The 21,200-nt window shown below is 40.1% G+C and overlaps 1 protein-coding gene across 1 annotated transcript; it reads left to right on the plus strand.

Moving 5' to 3' along the window:
* The first annotated feature begins 6,793 nt into the window (after positions 1 to 6,793).
* CBLL2 (Cbl proto-oncogene like 2) lies at positions 6,794 to 8,330 on the plus strand. The gene has a single exon (XM_017540698.2). It carries the CDS (start codon positions 6,874 to 6,876, stop codon positions 8,134 to 8,136), a length of 1,263 nt encoding a protein of 420 aa, XP_017396187.1. The 5' UTR covers positions 6,794 to 6,873; the 3' UTR covers positions 8,137 to 8,330.
* Positions 8,331 to 21,200: the final 12,870 nt, after the last annotated feature.

A 21,200-nucleotide genomic window follows, 5' to 3' on the forward strand; every position in this document is an offset into this window, starting at 1 on the left:
GTTTTCCTTCTAACAGTCTGGCCCCTCTGCTGTAGGACTGCTGGAGGTCCACTCCAGACCCTGCTTGTCTGGGGATCACCTGCAGTGGCTGCAGAACAGTAAGGGTTGCTGCCAGTTTCTTCTTCTGCTACCTTTGTCCCTGAAGGATACCTACCAGATGTCAGTCTGAGCTCTCCTTTATGAGGTGTCTCTTTGGATATACAGGGGTCAGGGAGCTGCTTCAGGAGACCGTCTGTTCTTTATAGGAGCTCAAGTGCAGAGCTGTGAGCTCCGTTGTTCTGTTCAGAGCTGCTGGGCAGGTACGTTTAGGTCTGCTGCAGCAGAACTCATAACCGCCTTTTTTCCCCTAGCTGCTCTGTCCCAGGAAGGTAGGACTTTATTTATAAGTTTCTGTCATGCTGCTGTCTTTTTTCAGGGATGCCCTGCCCAGCAAGGAGGCAGCCTGGTCATAGTCTGCCAATAGAGGCATTGCTGAGCTACTGTGGGCTGCTCCCAGCTGCCATGTGAACTTTCCTGCAGTCCTGTTTATAGGGGTATAGTTAGAACTGCCTCGGCAATAGCGGGATGTCTTGGTCATGGCGGACTGCCTTGGTAGTAGTGGACTGCCTCAGTAATGGCGGACGCCCCTCCCCCACAGAGCTGGACTGTCCTAGGTTCAGCTGTGCTTGCTGTGAAACTCTCAATCCAGAGCATTTCAGACTGCTGGTCTTTGTGGGGGTGGGACTGGCTGAGCCTCATCACCTGGCTCCCTGCCTCAGACCCCTTTTTTTCAGTTTAACAGGTGACTCTGTCTCCCAGGCACTCCAGTCACCAGTTGAAACGGCACCTGGATTTGTGTGAGTTATTGTGCGGAGACCCACAACGCCAGCTGTAACAGCTGGAGATTTGTGGTGCTTTTATGCTTGGGAATCCCCTGGCCTGGCTCCCTGTTTCAGTCCTTTTTTTTATTTTTAGTTGAATGGGTGACTCTGTCTCCCAGGTGTTCCAGTCACCAGTTGAAAAGGTGCCTGGATTTGTGTGAGATTTTGTGTGGAGACCCGCTGCGCCGGCTGAAACAACTGCACTTGAGACTTGTGGCGCTTTTCCGCCTGGGAGTCTCCTGGCCTGGCTCCCTGATTCAGTCCCTTTTTTATCTGTTGAACGTGTGACTCTCTCCCAGGCACTCCAGTCACCAGCTGAAATGGCGCCTGGACTCGTGTGAGTTTTTGTGCGGAGACTTGCGGCACCAGCCGAAACAGCCGTGCTGGAGACCTGTGGCACTCCTCCAACCAGGAATCTCCTGGTCTGTGGGCAATAAAAATCTGTCTGGAAATGCGGTGACCACTCACCCTCTGTGCTGCTTTTGCTGGGAGCTGCAACCCAGAGCTGCTCCTACTCGGCCATCTTGGATCCCTCCCCAGGACTTTTTTTTTTTTTTTTGAGATGAAGTCTCACTCTGTTGCCGAAGCAGGAGCACAGTGGTGCGATCTTGGTTCACTGCCACTTCCACTTCCCAGGTTCAAGTGATTGTCCTGCCTCAGCCTCCCGAATCACTGGTACTACAGGCACATGCCACCATGCCCAGCTAATTTTTTGTATTTTTTAGTAGAGATGAGGTTTCCCCATGTTGGCCAGGCTGGTCTCAAACTTCTGACCTCAGGTGATCCACTCGCCTCGTTCTCCCAAAGTGTTGAGATTATAGGCATAAGCCACCATGCCTGGCACACCAAAGACATTTTCAGTGAAACTGACATTTTCTTTTTACTGTGTGGCAGGAAGAAAATGCACCAACTACTAGCATAGTTTGGTCCCATTACCTTGATTCATGCTAAGGTGCCAGCAGCTTTACCCATCATTGCTTTTGCACTATTGTCACAAATGTCCCATGATGAAAAAGGCAAATAACTTCTTTCCAGTGTTATGGAAATAGTTTTGACCTCATGGACCCTCAGAAAAGGCCCTGAGAATCCCCAGGTGTCTGTGAACTATGTTTTGAGAACCACTGCTCTTAAAATTTGCAGAAGGCCAGCTCTCCCCAGGATGCAGAATGTAGCTACTAGTACATTTGGGAGGAGAGGTGAAGTCTCCTTCAAACAGGGCAATTTGCCTTCTTTTTTGGAGCCCAAGATGGACTTTTTATTTCCTTGCAGAACTGAAAGCATCTGGCTTGGGAGCACGATTATTCTCCACTCACCTTTAAACTGCCTCAGCTATTACTAAATCTCTGGCAGTGATATGTTGATTATGTGAATTTAAAGCCCATAGGAGCCAGAGGAATGACAGATCAGATTCTCTTAAATGAGAAATAAAATCCAGGAGCCTGGCAGCAGGACATACGGCTCTCGCTCCTGCTGACCTTTGATGTCACTCTGGTAGAATGACTGCTTCCAGGCCAGATGGCATGTGGCTTAAACAGAGATGTCTCAACCTGTTTCCTAGTATTAATTGTGCACATTGATACTCCTTTGTTGTATAGTCTATAATTCTTCATTGTCAACCTCATTTATTTTTTGAGAGGAAGCTGAATTCCAGCAGGCCTCCATGAATTCAAGCTATTTCAAAAGCTCCAATTTCATTTAAGTCTCCAAACCCAAACCTTTTTCTATCCAATCACTGTAATAGGCTGACAGACACTAAATCTCCCTTCTGTCAATTGAATGTAAGTCTAGCAACTTTTAAGAGCAATGAGATTGAAGGAAAGAGTGAGTCTCTGTGCCCTAAAGGAGGTGGCAGAATGGAAGCCCATCTAATTTTTTGTTTAAAGGTACTAAATAGGGGTCAATTTGTAAAGGCAGCTTTCGGAGTGTAGCAAGATAGATTCTTAAATCTGATAGAGATAAATGGGAGGTCAATATCCTTTTTCTTATCAACAATTTCACCAAATAACATTTACTATGAACTTTCAGGTTGGGTTTCTCAGCTATAAACAAGCAAATACTCCAAGCAGAGATACTGGAAGTACTGAACCAGGGCAGTTCCTGAGTATGGAGCCGGAAGCTAATTGCTTGTCTATGGAAAAGCATGGTTTCATTACTCAAAAGCCGAACTTATGATTTATTTCTAAATTAATTAGAAGCAGATCCAATGAGCAACAAATGCAAATGGAGTCAACTGGGAAAAGGAGCTGACTGTTTTCACTCAGGGTCATTCTGTCACATGAAAAAGTCTCAGTTTTGACAAAAAACAAAAATAAAACACTGTTTCAAGGAAAGAAAATAAGTTGCGGACATTATATCTGAGAGATTTTCCCCTTTGTATTCATGGCATTTGAATTATATGCACATCACTTAAAAAAAATTGAGCCTTCAATAAAGAACCTGGTAAGTGACTAATTGTAGTTTTAAAACAGGAACATTTGTGTATGTTTTGTTGCTCTAAGTTTTAGTTTTTGCTCAGAATTCTGGTTCACTGTTTATAATAGGGCAGATCATCCATGCTTTTTTAAGAACCACTTTGGCTTATAAAAAATACAGCACCCAACCTCCAACTCCCCGACAGGCCCCGGTGTATGATGTTCCCCTCCCTGTGTCCATGTGTTCTCATTGTTTGACACCGCTTATAAGTGAGAACATGTGATATTTGGTTTTCTGTTCTTGTGTCAGCTTGCTGAGAATGAAGGTTTTCAACTTTATCTGTGTCCCTGCAAAGGACATGAACTCCTCCTTTTTTTATGAATGCATAGTATTCCATGGGGTATATGTGCCACAGTTTCTTTATCCAATCTATTATTGATAGGTATATTGGAACCAACCCAAATACCCATGTAACAAAACTGCATGTTCTGCACATGTACCCCAGAACTTAAATAAAATTAAAATTAAAAAAATTAAAAAAAAATTAAAAATTATTAGTACTGGCCAGGTGCAGTGGCTCACGCCTGTAATCCCAGCACTTTGGAAGGCTGAGGCAGGGGGATCACCTGAGGTCGGGAGTTTGAGACCAGGCTGACCAATGTGGGGAAGCCCCATCTCTACTAAAAATACAAAATTAGCTGAGCGTGGTGGTGCCTGCCTGTAATCCCAGCTACTTGTGAGACTGAGGCAGGAGAATCGCTTGAACCTGGGAGGCGGAAGTTGCGGTAAGCCAAGATCATACCATTGCACTGCAGCCTGGGCAGCAAGAGCGAAACTCTCTCAAAAGAAAAAAAAAATATGGTACTGCTTTAAAAGTTTCTAAGCCAACAGAATTTCAAATGATCTAAAACTTAAATCAACATGTAATAGGATCTCTGGTTTGAGAGAAAAACATGAAAACATGTGTCAGCCTTAGTGTTTAGAGGCCAGGTACGTTTGGAGACTCCGTGAGATGAGCACATAAAGAATTTATTTGCACGAGGGATGAAGTTGCTTCCTGTGAATGAACGAACCTGAGAGAAAGTAGCATTGCTGGGATATTGAAACGGTCAAGAACTAGGGGATGGTATCAGAGGCAAGTGACACTGTTCATTTAAATTTAAACTAGCCACTACCAGCTTATACTACTAAAGCACTTGGCAGAGGTGCAATAACTAAGATCAAGTAAAATCTGAAAGAATGATTTCAGAATAATGTCTTTAAGACATTGGGGAGAATAAGCCTGAAGTGTTTTGTAGGCCAGTAACAGCATGAAATGAAAGGGAGCACAGAGGTCCATTTATCTTCTTGGACTCAGTGGCAGCTTCAGTGAATATTGTGTCTTTGCTGGGGCAGTTGTGACTGCTTATTTGTGAGCATGGTGCCTTAGGTGGTTATTGGGGCATTGTTATGTTTTCATCATTAGTGTAGTCAAGAATAAACCCAGCCAGGCGCAGTGGCTCATGCCTGTAATCCCAGCACTTTGGGAGGCTGAGGTGGGTGGATCACCTGAGGTCAGGAGTTCAAGACCAGCCTGGCCATCATGCCGAAACCCCATCTCTACTAAAAATACAAAAATTAGCTGAGTGTGGTGGCATGTGCCTGTAGTCCCATCTACATGGGAGGTTGAGTGAGGCAGGAGAATCACTTGAACCCAGGAGGTGGAGGTTGCAGTAAGCCAAGATCAGAGATTGTACCACTGCATTCCAGGATGGGCAACAGAGTGAGATTCCTTCTCAAACAAACAAGAAAAAAATCAACAATCCAACAAGCCAGAGCCAGAAAAGAGGAAAATGATCACTGCTATGTGGTAACTGAGTACTGAAACCAACATAATTCATTGTTGCTATGTAAAACAATAATGGACATGATAATAGTTTTCTGTTCCCATATTAATCCATTTTGAACATAAGCTGGAATTAGCTACTTATTCCAGCAAATATCTTTTCCTGAAAAATAAAATTGTAAAACAAGAGTTTACTTAAGAAGAATACCACCTTCCCCATCAAAACTTGCTTCAATATTCTCCCCCTGTTGTGCCCACCAGTCTATAGCTATCATGTCACAAAATTTACCCCATCACAATTAGATGCTTGCTTTGCAAGACTTTCCCTGAAACCACCCAGCTTAGTCTCCAATAACCTTCCCTGTCATTTCCCTTCTGAGACACTGCCTAGACATTGTTAAGGCAGAGCTCTCTCATACTGCAGTAAGTCTCATAAGATACTTTGCTTTGATTGATCAGTTTTTTTTTTTTTTTTTAGTATTTTGGGAGAGGGCAGGGAGTAGGGGTTGACAGCCAATAGCTAAAAGGGTGAATGTCTGCACATTCAGGAGTATAGAGGTGCCACAATTATGGGTGGAGTGGAGACAGAAAAATATGATGTGTTGCTATTTTATGAGCCAGTTTGTACTTAGAGGCAAGGTAAGACTTAAGGAAATGTGGCCTTAATATCCATAACCCTTTTTAAATTTAAGCAAGAACAGCAAATGTCTAAAAAAGGTCTAGCCTGGTGCAGTTACCATCTATTCACTTATTTTCTTCTTCTCTCTCTTTTTTTTTTTTTTGAGACACAGTCTCATTTCGTCGCTCAGGCTGGAGTGCAGTAACGCGGTCTCAGCTCACTGCAACCTCAGGCTCCCAGGCTCAAGCGATTCTCCAGCCTCCTGAGTAGCTGGGATTACAGGCACATGCCACCATGCCTGGCTAATTCTTGTATTTTTGGTGGAGATGGGTTTTCACCATGTTGGCCAGGTTGGTCTGCAACTCCTGGCCTCAAACGATCTGCCAGCCTTGGCCTCCCAAAGTGCTGAGATTATAAGCGTGAGCCACAGCACCTGACCCTATTCATTACTTTTTCCATGATTTTTCCTTGTCAAGGTAAATGTAATGCTCCCTTCCTCCAGACAAAGGTGACTTTAAATTTACTTTATCGTGAAATCACAAAATGTTAAAGGTGTATTTTGCGTGTATGTACATATACATACGTACACACACAAACCATCCTATCTTATTCCAATGAGAGATTTGAAGCAGTTTACAAAAATGCAATAGGATAAAAACAAATAAGTTAGTCCTAGAAGGCAAAGCTCTGCAGGGCCTGCCGGAAATTTATTCCCCATGCCTGTCAGTTTCTGTTTCCACAAAGACTCCTTTCTCTGTGAGCACTGAAGAGCAGCATTAGTAAACACAACACTGAAACTTTTTCTTTCTCGGCCCAAACTCCCTCACTAGAGTGGTGGGACAGGGCAGGTAAGAAGAGAAGGAAGCCCTTAAAGGTCAAAGCAGTGGAGGGTTGGGGAGTGATCGGATCGCACTTCTGCCTTCTAGGCTTGGGAAGATGGTGCGCATGCGTTTTAACGCGCACGTTACTGGCACATGACTCCCGGTCCCTTGTGTTCCGAACTTGGATCCTAATGACGCTGATAACGGGTTACTAGGCACTCATAGTTTTGGATCGTTGGGTGGCCTTGATGTTAGCAGAAGAATTCATCTAAAGGTTGTTTTTAAGGAAGTAGACAAACCTAAATCTGTGTCTCAACTCCAAGGAATGTGAACAAGATGCCTGCTGGTGAACAAGAATGTGAATGTAATGAAGGGAAGTACTACTCTAAAGGAGGTAAACTGTTGAGGAAAGAGAAAAAAATTCCTGGTTACCTTTGGGGGGACATTAAGATCAATATCATAGGTAAAAAGGATGATTTACCAATTCATTTCTGTGACAAATGTGATTTGCCTATTAAAATCTATGGGCGAATAATTCCATGCAAGCATGCTTTTTGCTATGACTGTGCTAATTTATATGACAAAAACAGATGTAAAATATGTCCAGGCTGTAGTTATCCTGTGCGTCGAATTGAGAAGCATAAACGAGGTTCTCTCTTCATGTGTAGTGATGTTCAGGGATGCAAGAAAACATATTCGTCTCAGAAAAGCTTACAGGCTCATATCATACGCCGCCATAAGAGAGCCGGAAAACATGATAGCAGTACTTCACTTGAAAAAGTTCATCCCTGTATTGCTCCGCCACGAACTGAAATCTCTGAAATCCCTAAAAGACTGCAAGATGAGGGCCATCTAAGCTATATTCCACCAGAGCAGCACACCATGATGCCACCACCGACTGTGCCACATATGTCACACAAGCACTATAATCGGTCACATAAGGATATTTGGGCTCCTCCCAAAGAATTATCTCCAAGTCCGCCTTTTCCCATCCAGTGGGAAACCATTAGTATTTTTACAAGAAAACAAGGCAATGTAATAACTAAGCATATTCAGAAGAACTCCAATTCTGGTGCTAAGAAGCCATCATCTCCTGACTATTCTCTGGAGTATCAAGGTCAACCAGTGGTATCATACCCTAATCATATTAGGCCTCGAAAACAGCATTATGCACAACCTCCATCTCCATCATCAACGGTAAACCATCCAATGCCATATCCTCCTCAGGATGTAGGTACTCCTAATTTGATTTCTAGCCAAGTGCCAGCGCTAACCACCACCTACGATCCATCACCTGGATTTGTTATTGTCCAGGTGCCACTTTTCATGAAATCTCCCCTACCACCTATTCCCCAGTCTCAAAATGGGAATCCATCTGAAAGTGAATTCACTTTTCACCATTATAACTCTAACTTTTTACCTCAGTCCACTGAAAATCAGGAAACTTTGAACCCTCGTCTTACACAAAGAGATGCAACGGATCGTAGATTATGGCTTGGATGGAAAGTACTGCCACCTCCACCAATGTGGAATCCACCTTCTTCAAACCTACATCGTGAATCACATCATTCAGACCAGAGAAGAGAGAAACCATATTAAGGATGATAATAGTATTTTCAACTGAAGACCTGATGAGAAAAGAAAAACAACTTCAAGTTCTATACTGTATTGTGGACAAGTGGCTCAGTTCAGCACAGCTGTAGTTTAACAACTTTGTTCCTCTGGTGTGGTAAATTGACCTAAAGGTGACCTCTGATGATTTCCTGGAATAAATATGTATGGTTACATTTTCAAAAGTATTGCGGTTTTTATTTTTTTGGTGATATGTTTGTTAACTTGTGTAAAAGGATTAAATTTCAATATGGTTGTAAAAATGCTATTTTTATGTGAATTTAAGTGCAGCCACATACTGTTTTTTAAATCATATGTTTTACCACTAATTTCCCAAAGTTACAATAAAACCCTAAAAGTAAAACTGTACTAGAATTTGCATAAGGCAGACTGTTAAATGATAGAGAATTATTTCACATTTTAGGCACTGAAATTTAGAGGTTTTGAGGTATAGTAAGTATACAATGCACTTCATTTGGATGCCTTTTCATTTTTAGGCAGCCCCAGAAGCACCAAAATACATGGGAATTCCAGTACTATGATAGATTTATGTTTGCAATGTTAAAAGGCATCACTAAATCATTTGGAAAGATATGGCCAAAGTAATTGAATCTGTAGGCTCCAAGCTGGTGGGGACGATGTTACTTGTTAATGCTTTTTTTTACAGAATGGTTCAAATCACATAATGTAGCACACTTACTAGTCTTAAGTGGCATTATTTTATAGCACTGATAAAATGGTATTATTTAGATGAAGTGTGTTCTACTTTGCTCATAGTATTAAATAAAATATTCAGGGAGGGCTGAAATAACTTTATTATAATTCTTTGTTTCATGGTAGAGTTTGATCATGTTTTTATGTGTTTTTCTGTATATTAAGTTTTAAACTACAGTTTGAATGCCATGGAGGAATTTGAATAATCTATTAATGAGGAGCATTGTTACAGTTACAAACTTGCACTTGCTTGGGTTTTATTATTGTGTGATGAGGGTTTTTCCTCCGACTTGAAATTAAAACTATTAATTCTGCCCTATTTATTTTATTGGTTAACAGTCTAAACTTGGGATGTTTTTGCATGAAGTTAACAGTAAAGACTACCAGATGACTTTGTATTGGAGAAAAGTAATAATTTATATGAATTTCACTGCTTTATTAAATGTCTTTAGAATGAGCTTTTGCATTTTAGGGGATTATTACAGTCCAGCTGTGATGACCACTTACATTTACACTACCATACTTTGTACAGAATTCATATCGATGAATTGATGTTCTTAGGATACTGTATCATTTGAATAAGCCCTCATGAAGATTTCTCCCCCTTAAATAGTACATAATATAAATATGAAATGTTAGTATGCAGATATTATTTATATTATTTACTAGAAGGTTTTTATATATTAATTTAGGACATATTTCTTTTTGGCAAAGGATGAACTGACTGCTAACTTATCAATTTACTGTGTTGGGTACAGGCAAAATAAATTCTTGTCTTGGCTGATCTGATGCTCTCTGAGCTTAGAGCTGAAGTTAGAAATATATAAATGGCCATTTTAACCTTGACCAGCCTAAAATAAGAAATAGACTCTTTTTTAAGTGAGTTATTTTTCATATCTAGCAATTTGAAAGTCTAATATTAATGCAATATTTCTAGTGAAAAAGCCTTGTTATTATAAGCATGGCATGTGATGATGTGAAATGTTGGTTGGTAAGTGCTTCTATCACATTTATAGGTACTTTGACTGGTACACATTTGATTTCCTTTCTTGCCTCTACTTAGAAGCTGTTAAAATATTACTGTTAAAATCCAATATAATTTTGGTTTCATGTAATAAAAGCCAAATTCACTTTAAATCTTCTCAACTATCTACAAAGAGCTCCTCTATGTTTGTTGACATTCAGTGGGATCGAATGCATTGTGAAACCACTTAAATGATGCATTAGACAAATCAGCACCATGCTAAAATTTTACATGTTAAAAGAAGACTAAAAATTATTTTGTTAGGTTTAGGCAATATGTTATTTAGCAAACAGATAAATGTAGCAGACAAAATTTTTAAATTATATTGGTTATGAAATCATCCAGTCATGTCTGAATGATGGTGGTGAGTAGAAAAAGCAGAAAATTACCGTTAGTGTTTCTTTAAGGGAAACATGTGTGAATTCCTTCCTTATATTCAGAGAAGGCCTTGAAGGTATAATGGGCATAAGTCTAAATTAAATGTATGTATCGTACACTATATTGCTCTGAAGACTACTGGGGTGACAGTTTAAGTCTTAAAACCCATAAATATGAAAAAATAAAAATACCAGGGAGAGGGAAAATGAAGGTCGGATAAATAGTAAAATCGAATCCATGTTAAAGTTGGAAGCAAAAAATTTGCACCACTAAATCCTGCACTGTTAATGCTAGATGAAATGTGGTTAAAGCAAACAGACAAGATAAAAGCATGCACATTTCACAGGAAGCGTAAGTCTGATACTGAGCAAAAGTTCCCTTGTGGGCGCTCACAAAAATCATTAATATAGGGTGCTGATTCCTGATTCTGACGGCATGAAAGAATCTCCTGGAGCATCAGCACATATTAACATTCTTTGCCTCACTTTTTCTCAAAAGATTCTGAATCAGTTTTGGGAATGGATAGGATTTAGTAATCTGTTCTTTCAGTAAGTATCCTAGGTGATTCAGAAGCAGCTGACTCAAAAATTTAGTCACTGGACATCCAGTTTCTAGGTCTCTTAGTCTCAGTGGTCTGTCATCCATTCTGTACACAATGATCATGGTAATCATTTAAGAACGGAACTCAGCCTTCAAATGGTTTTGCATTGCACTTCAAGTCCAATTCCTTTTTCATGACTGTATACAGTTAGATTCCTGGTGAATTTTCAAAACTCATAACCTACCCTTCTCCCTCCATTTCCCCTATTCCAGTCACACAAACTAAAAAATAAAAGCTTCGGACCACCGCATTCCTTCCTGCCTCACATTTTGAACTTACTGCCCCCCCCCCCCCCCTTTTTTTTTTTTCCTGCCTGGACCGTCTTCCTGCAAATCTTTTTAAGGCTGGCTCTCTCACTTCATGTTTCTGTTCAGATGCCTTCCCTGGCTACCCTGTGGAAAATAGCACTGCCCTCCACAGCCCCATCTCCTAATCCTGCTTTGTTTTCCTTCATGCTCTATCACTACCTGTTATTACATAACTAATTACTAATTGCTCTTTTTTTTTTTGTTTCTGCCACAAAAATATTATCTCCAGGAGAAGTGGGTCTTTGTAGTATCCCATGACAGAAGGATGAAGAGTGATATATAATAAAGCAATTTTATTTTTTGTTCTTGTTCTTTTCTTTTTACGTTTTATTCTTTCCATGGTGAAAAGTGGGGTTATCTCTTAACCTTTCTCTATACTCTTGGATAAATGGAAAGCTCTCTGATCAGTTATTAAAATGTCCCATCTGATCTGACAGTCAAATTTAGAACTGATTTAAGGGTGAGTCCTTTCCTTACTTCTTAGCTGTGGCTGGTGGAAGACCAGCAGTTAGGGAGAAAGTTGTGTCGACATCTTGCCTTAACTACCTTTGCTTTGATTTATTCTCCCCTATTTCATTAGATGGAGGTCTTGGCCCTTCAGAATTGGAATGCAAGGGATTGGGGCAGGAGAGGTGAGGGAAATAGGAAAAGTCTCAACTTGGTTGGTACTATAAGGAACTGGGTTAGTTACTTTCTGGGCCCAACTTCAGGTTTTAAGAATTTTTTTTCTTTCATAGACACTTTCATGGATAGTAAGAAAGAACTGCTCTCATTGATCCCAATCTCTACTTGTAGTTCCCTTGATGAATATGAATGCTTTTCTCTTCCAATTAGTTCCCTAGTTCTTCTGCAGCCCCTGAGAATCTAGCAATACCTACAGCTCCTCTCAGCTGAGTTGTCTTTATCCCTCCAGCTCCCTGTAGTGAGGAGCAATATCTGGCCCATGAGAAACACATCTCCTTTTCCCTGATATACTCTAGGTGTACTGGCCAATCTCAATGTTGCCAGCTTCCTTTCCCTCAGCTGTCAAATAAATTAGCCTGCCTCCTGCACCTTTGATTTTCCAGATACCAGTCCACAGTGCCCCTAGTGCTCCAAATATTTAGCCCTTGGAGTGGTCTCATTAAAGCACCTCTCTCCTGGGAAGTGATGTGGGAGCATCCTTCATCACTTTTCTAAGAGGAATGGTGGTGGTTAGATCTCACAACATAGCAAAATTTAGAGTCAGGCTATGTTCTTATTGGCCAATGCCCATAACATAATGTTTGTTAAATAATTCTATTATTACTCTAGATCCAACCATGCTTGATTTTCAAATGGCTCAGAAATCCCAGATGGGAAAATGCAATCTGTTTGCATTGCATCTACAAAAGCAAAGGAAGAAGTGCACAATTAAATGGATAATTCAGAACAAAAATGCCTCAGGTATTGAAATGTTCTTGGCAAAATTTTAATATCTGAATCATTCTAAAAAGTATCAGAATTTGGCACATCTCCTAACGGTTCCAATAACCTTATGCTGAGTAAAACTATACATTTTTTCCTTTGACAAAATAGTCAATAAACATGTTTCTTTTCCAATAGAAAGAAGAGGAACATCACACACTGGGGGTGTGTGTGTGTAGGGGAGAGACATTGAGGGGTGAGGAGGGTAGGGAGGGTGGGGAGAAATGACAGATACGGTATGCACCTAAAGTAAAATTAAGAAAAAAAAAGAATTAAGTCATTTTTAAAATATCTTTCAAGGTCAGCTCTAGGTAAAAATGTGGTACAGATGGAGTTCTACTTGGATGGGATCAAGTGGAGGTATAAAACTTTTCCCCTCTACTGAATAAAACTAGAATTTTTCACCACATATCATCACACAATAAAAAACAGATAGTCGTCTTATTTTACTGACCGTCACTCATTTGTGTTTAAACTTTTTTCCTAATATTTGACTGTGTATTCTGTTTGGCTTATGCATATGGCAGACTGATTGCAAAATTGGCCTCAATTCTTTGTCCCTTCTTACGTGTCTTCACAGTTTCTCTTATCAAGGGATGGAGTCAATTTTCTCATCTCCTTGATTATGATTTACTTTGGCTAATAGAATGTGGTAGAAGTGTCAGTGTACCAGGTATGAGGATAGAGGCCTTTCGTCCTTCCACCTTCTTTTAGAGTCCTGCCTCCATGAGAACAAACTTGGCCTACCTTGCTCAAAGATGAGAAAACACATTGAAAACTTTTTTTCCCCATTCAAAGCCATCCTAGACCAACTTACAGTCAGCCAACTCCAAAACATGCGAGAATGCCCAACCAAGATTAACATAGCGACCAACCCAACCCAAAGATGACTGGAGGCCCATGCAGGAGCCCAGCTGAGACCAGACGAAGTATCCAGATTTCCTGTAGTTTGTGAGCAACAATATAAATGCTTAATGTTTTAAGTAACTGAGTTTTGGGATGATGGGTACACAGCAGTAGCTAACCGATACAAGCCATTTTTAGTCCCGTTTTCCCCCTGTAGAGAATTATACACTGTCCAGTTTGACGATAAAATTCACACTAATGTGAGAGGTTTTCAAGACATGAATTATAAATATGTGATGTTTAGACATGAAAAGAACTCACCTTTGAAAGGGTTTATAATAGTAAACATTTTCTTCAGGTTTTGTTATCTTCACCTATTTACTTTTCAATTTTCTCATTAATAATCAAGTTATAAGGATGATTAACCTTCAATAAACTGCATAGTAACCTTGAGCAAATTGTGGAGCATTTAACTGAAGCAGGCATCGCATATGTAGCTGGTATTACCTAGAGTTTTGGTATATATGTGAAGTACCATGCTTATCAGCATATATTCTTATTCCCAATTTTATCTTCTTAGTAGGTGTCTTTAGATCTACATTTGTGGGAGCTATTTGTGTAATAGCCAAGCTATGGTGGCTTGATCTTAAAGATTTATCCCCTACGCTTTGTGAGAGGCCTGCATTCAGGCAGTATATACAGCCACAGTCACTACAGAGCATTGACTTTATCTTTGCATTTAAGGAGATTGAACTCAGCATGGGCTACCTTGGAGGAAAAACATTTTAACTTCATCCTTTCATGGTTCCCAACAATTTGAAACAGATTTCTAAATTGATGTCCTAAAACTTTCTCTTCCCTGTTTAGTCCAGCCTTCCCACCTCTATTTTAGTCAAGTATGAGCAAGCTATTAGTCCCCTAGTTGTGCCTAAGCCCAGATGACTGACATCAAGACTGACATCACTTTAGGTGCTACTTGGCTCTGTATTAGTGAGGAGGCAGTTGGGCAAACGTCTGTTTTAGGAACCAATGTCTGCAAAATCTCAGGTTTCCAATTTAGCATATACTTAAAAATACTTGTGCTTTTTATTAAGAAAAATAGCTTTAAAATATTTTTCATGTTTTGGTTTATAAGAGCACTACATACTCATTATTAAATGCTTATATAATATGGGAAAGGATAAATGCAAATTAAAGCCATCTGTAATTCCACAGGTGATTTTTTTCTGTACATATTTTTACATGTATTTACATGGTGCTCTGTAAAATTTCCCAGAATGCACCTTTTTCTATAATCTCTCTTATTATTTAAATTACAGGGTCAACTTTTATTTTTAACTTCTGAAAGCAAATGACTTTTTTGTATTTTAGTACATAATGGCATTTGATATGCTTTAGTTAGGGCTCAACATACATAAATTATTTAATTTCTTATTGCTATGTCTACATGGTCTTTTGAGACAGCCTTGCACTGTCACCCAGGATTAGTGCAGTGGCATGATCTCTGCTCACTGTAATCTCTGCCTCACGGGTTCAAGCAATTCCCCTGCCTCAGCCTCCTAAGTAGCTGGGACTGCAGGCACGTGCCACCACGCCCAGCTAATTTTTTATATTTTTAGTAGAGATGGGGTTTCACTATGTTGGCCAGAATGGTCTTGATCTCTTGACCTCATGATCCACCTGCCTCAGCCTCCCAAAGTGCTGGGATTACAGGTGTGACCCACTGCGCCTAGCCCTAAATTTTATTTTGTGCTTTGATATCCCGGTAACTTATAGCTATTTAAAACTGTCATCTGGCCATATTCCCTTGGGTATAATGTAGGCACTTTATACCCCACGAATCCTAACTCAATCATCACCTCTCACAGACAGTATGCTCCTCCTCTAGGCATTCCTCTCTTGGTGCATGGTTCCAAAAGCCAACCAAATATGTAAACCTGAACACTGGCAGTCATTCTCTAGTTTTCCACAATCCACTTTCACTTCCCATATTTCATTGGTAACAACATGGTCGATAGATTCTATCTTTATGCTTCTCTCATGGCCATGCCATCCAAACCAGTGCCTTTACCATGGTACTGGCATTTATTGCTTCTTTGGTGGACTCCCGGAAAAGCATTCTTATTGCTTTCTCACTTCTGGTCTTATCACCAGCCTTACTCATCCAACAGAGCTGCCAAGTATGCCCTCTAATGCATAAGTCTGTTTTTAGACATCAATGGATCACCCTAGCATTTGGGATAATGTCAGATTCCTTTGCTTAGCACAGAAAGGCCCCCTTATCTGGCCTCATTTCCTATCACCTGCCCATGGGCATCCTTTTCTCCAGTTATGTATTTTCACTGTCCTAAAAACAAAAGCAGTTTCCCCTTTATATCTTCCTAAATGGGGTTGCCCTCTGCCAGGCATATTCTTTTCCTTTTTTCACCCCCTCACTTTTCTGTGCCTTGTCTATTATTTTACTCACTTCTTTTAAAAAAATATTTCTCCAGTCAAGCACATCATTTTGATGCCTCTTCACTGTGATTGCTGTACTATTTGTATGCTTACTTCATGCCAGTTAACATACTGTATTTTAATTGTTTACATGCCTTTCTCTTCCACTAGACCAGTAGGCCTCAAAATGACCCGCAATATCAGCATCATTGGGGAATGTTAGAAATGCAAATTCTCAGGCTGCATCCCAGATCATAAGCACTGGGGATGAGACCAAGCAATTTGTGTTAAGAGTAAATCATTTAATATTTTGTGATAGGAAAACACTGGCAGGCCATGGTGACATGCCTGGGAATAATTTGGAAGAAGATGCATGAATGCTGCACGAGTACATACCAAGAAGTCATCATCTCCAACTGACATTGAATGACCATCCAAACTCTTAAACTCTAGGCTTTAAATTACACTACTTCTCCACAATACAGAATCATTTGTTACCTGATCTATGGTAGAATTATCGATATGGTATATAAGTTTGGATCCTAATATTAATCAATTTTTCAAATACTTGTTTTTCTCATCACAATATTAATTCTGGTCACTGCCAACAACCTCTTTCAACTCTTGATCGGATGAGAGGGTGTAGGGATCATGTCTTTTTTTATTGATCAGCTGATGATACGGCCAAGCAAATGCTAACACAGCAGCCCTCCAAGCAAGCCTGTACAACTGCATTGGCGATAATGGCTTTATCTTCGCTATAGCGTGATTCCTCTTATACTCCAACATGTGAGAACTTCAACAAGCATTGATTCTAAACCCCACCCTTGACTCCTTCCCATTAATTAGTCTTCTCTTAGCAGCAGCAGGAAGGTCAGCTCAATTGGGTCTCCATCCCTGACTCCCTTTTGCCATAGAAGTTCCAGCACCATAGTCGTAGCAGGAGTCTTCCTACTCATCCACTTCTACCCCTTAATTGAAAATAATCTATCAGTCCAAACCTTCACATTATGTTTAGGGGCTTTACCACTTTATTTACAGCAAACTGTGCTCTAACACAAAATAATATGAAAAAAACTGTAGCAATCGCCACCTCAAGCCAGCTGGGCCTTATAATAGTTACAATTGGTATGAACCAACCACACCTGGCATTCATTCACATCTGCACCCACGTTTTTTAAGGTTATATTATTTTATGTTCAGAATCCATCATCCATAATCTTAATGATGAACAAGATATCTGAAAAACAGGAGCACTCCTCAAAGCTTTACCCCTCACTTTCTCCTCCCTTATCATTGGTAGCCTTACACTTAGAGGCATGCCTTTCCTCACAGGCTTTTGTTCTAAAGACCTTATTATCGAGACAGCTAATACGTCATATAACAACACCTGAGCCCTTTCTGTTACTCTTATTGCCATCTCCTTAACAGCTGTCTATAGTGTCCGTATTATTTTCTTTGCTCTAACAGGACAACCTCACTTCACAACCCTAATTACTATAAATGAAAATAACACCTTCCTAATTAACTCAATCAAGCGCCTAACAATCGGCAGTGTCTTCGCAGGATTCCTCACCACCAACAATATAGGTTCTGCTTCATCCCCCCAAACATCTACACCATTTCACCTAAAACTCACAGTCCTAGGTATGACAGCTTTAGACCAGCTTTAGAACCAGCAATGGAGCTTAACCTTATAACTAACAATCTTAAACTGAAATACCCATTACTGATATTCAACTTCTCCAATGTATTAGGTTTTTATTTAACCACAGTTCACTGTATTACCCCTCACTGTGCTGGCTTTTCTTAGACCAACAACATTAAAGAAGTCCAGAATGCCCGGAAGCATTTCAACTCTTATATTCATCTGCTGCTATAGCAAATTACCACAAATTTAGTAGCTTAAAACAATAAAAATGTATTATCTTACGATTTTGGAGGTCAGAAGCCTGAGGTAGGTCTCACTGGGCTAACATCACGGTGTTGGCAAGGCTGAGTTCCTCCTGGAGGCTCGAGGGGAGGATCTGTTTCTGAGCTTTTTCCAGCTTTTAGAAACTGCCTTCATTCCTTGGTTCACGGCCTCTTCCTCTAGCTTCAAACCTGGCAATGACTGGTCGAATCTTTCTCCTGGTGCCGTCTCTCTGCTTCTGACTTCTCTGCCGCCTCTTCTCTATTTAAGGACCTGTGTGATTACATTAGATCCACCTGGATAATCCAAGCTACTCTCCTTATTTTAAGGTCAGCTGACTAGCAAAGTTCATTTCATCTTGCTATGTAACATAACATAAACACAGATTCCAGGGATTAGGATGTGGACTTTTATGGAGGGTGGAGATGAACATTATTCTGCCAACCACAAAATGTATTCTTGACCTTTGGAGATTTGATTAAAGTTGATACTGCCTTTTGCCTTTACACACAAGCTCTCTGGAGACATCCTGGATTCCCTTTTTGATTGTCTTTCCTTGTGAAGAAAATGGTTTGAAAACTTTGTGGTGATTTAGCACATTTTATTGAAAAGGGGATCCCATCCCCCAGGATTTATGGTTGTGGCTAATAGGAGAGAAGGACCAGTCCAACATGGGCAAGTATGGACTTGCATTGGGCAGTACGGAAATTATTTGTGGATAGAGCACCAGTAACACAATAAGAGAAAGTAAATTGCAACCAAACAAGCTTGCTATTATTTATTATCCTTAAGCAATGGTTTTATCCATTTTCTGGAAAGAAAGAGTAGTTAAACTAGAATCCCTCTAAACCTGTCTGTGACTATGCATGCCTAATATTTATAGTTTCCCTGTTTGTAGAATATGCTTCAGTTTATTCTGTACTATAAATTCAATACCTAATTTTCAAATTAACTGCAGGACCACTTATCTCAAGCTGAGGCTATTGTGTACTGTGCATTCGATACTTAATTTAAAAAAATATTTACTAATCCTGAATTGAAAGCTCTCCTCAGATATTGTTAAGGAGAACGATGTGTACTAGGTAAAATATATCTGACATTTCTACTTATTATCTTACACCAAAAGAGAAAGCCTTGGCAAACAGTACCTTTAGCCATCAAAGCAGACACCAGAACAAAATTTCCTTCAGTTTAAGTGTGTTGAAGGTAATAAAAACTGTGATTTTAGTTGAGGGAAGAGAAGTCGTGAGAAACTTACCCAGCAATCTAACCACAGAATGTCAAGTTATTTATCTTATCTAGTTTTTATTTTAGAGCAATACATTGTTATGTTTCAATCTTGAGGAGAACTTTTTGGCTCTATTTTGCATGTGTTATTAGAACCAAACATGATCACCCAGATCATTATAACTGCAGAAGTTGAGGAGCCACTGAGGTTATGGATTCACTCTGGAAATACAATGCATCTGTAATAACACAATGCAACAATGACCTATGAGGCTAAGAAATGTTACCTGGGGTTCAACCCTTGGACCACTTGGCTAAACAGGAACATAGATTAGGAGAGCGGTGTAAGAGGACATTGATTTTTCACATTCCTACAGTCCTTTCACAAAGGGGATGTGTAGGACATGTTTTCTTTTAACAGACCAGCTTTCATTCCCTTTGTTCATGAATCTGTCTCAGAGAAGTTCACACTTCTAAGAAATGACTTTACTCACACACTGGGGTCTGTTGGTGGGGGCCAAGGGAGAGACAGCGGGGGCGGGGTGGGGAGGTTGGGGAGGGACAACATGGGGAGAAATGCCAGATGTAGGTGACGGGGGGATGGAGGCAGCAAATCACATTGCCATGTGTGTACCTATGCAACAGTCCTGCATGATCTGCACATGTACCCCAGAACCTAAAGTACAATAATAAAAAAAAAAGAAATGACTTTGCTCTCCCCACCATGCTCCAGATGGAAACCTTTCAAGGCCATATTTGCTGTGAGAGATATTTATCATGGAAGTTAAGTAACTTATGATTTAATTGAAGCGTCTTCTCAGCATTGAGAATAGGTTATTTTCTCCAGGAGGCCCCAGCAGTTTCCTGTTTTAAAGATATTGAAAAGAAATATATTGCTTTCAACAGCCCCCCAAATCAATACCACTTCAACTATAGATGGGACCAAATTTCTTATACTTCTTATGTGGACTGAAGAATGGCACTGACCTGAAGTCCTGTGTGATCATAATACTTAGACTGAAGCCATTGTACTCTGTGGTGTGAATGATTGTGGCTCTTCCCTTGCCATTCCAGATTAAGGTGACCAATCCTTGTGCACACCACACAGTAATGATGGTCTCTCATCCATCTATCTTTAGAAACGCCCCTATAGATTGAGGATCAGACCATTTAAACATCAAAATGTATTTTGTTTTCTTCACTTTTTAAAAAGCAACGTAGGGAGAATCGTAGCCAGTCAGTGCTTTTTTGACTAAAGTGATATGTGTAATAAATATGATAATTAGCTGTGAAGTCCTTCATAGCAGAGTACCAATGTTTTATTTATATTCCCATCTTCCTCAGAATTTAACTGTGGCTTTTACAGAAAAGCTCAATATATGCCTACTAAATAAATGAATCAATAACTTCATACACCAATGCCACAAAAATGTCCACTCGTTTTTGGACTTGACATGTAGATTTTTGGTGTTGGGAGAAGGAACTTGATTCTTTTGTATAGTTTACATTTTTCTACTGCAATTATGAAAAAACTGCTTTTTATCTCTTTGAATTCAGTGAGCATGTTTAGTGTTTGATAATTCCAATATCCTTCCTTGTTATTCTATTTCTATTGTTTTTTTTCTTCTACTGGTCTTAATTCATGTTGTCTTATCTCTGGCCTGTCTGCTTCTGTTTGCATGTTGGACCTGGGATTAGAAAAACTGTTGGTAGAAATAATCTGAGCCCAAGATGATGCTATTTTCCTCCTAAGAGGATTCCCATTTGCTTCTGGCAGATACCCAAAGGCACTGGCAATCTTGATCACCTCTGTTCAATTACAGGCATTGAGAGGATTATACCTACAATCCCTGTAATAGCTCATGTACTTTCAGTTCACACTAATCTTAGGATGCAGACTTTTGGAGATCCAAGACAAAGCAAGGACGGTAAACAGCGCCCCTCCACCACCCGCCCCCTTGGTAGCTTCCAATACCACTGGCCACTGTCTGTTCCCTTTAGCTTCACCAGGTTTACTGAATTACTGCTTAGCCTCTCAGATGTCCCCTCCAGGACCATTAAACACCCCTAGAAGTAGAGCATGTAAACACAGGGTTCATTTCTCAGAGCATCCATTCTCCCCTATGTTTTGTCCAGGTAATACTTCTCTATCTTATAACA

The sequence above is a fragment of the Cebus imitator genome, unplaced genomic scaffold (genome assembly GCF_001604975.1).
Source record: "Cebus imitator isolate Cc_AM_T3 unplaced genomic scaffold, Cebus_imitator-1.0 Scaffold128, whole genome shotgun sequence".
NCBI classification, from domain to species: domain Eukaryota; kingdom Metazoa; phylum Chordata; class Mammalia; order Primates; family Cebidae; genus Cebus; species Cebus imitator.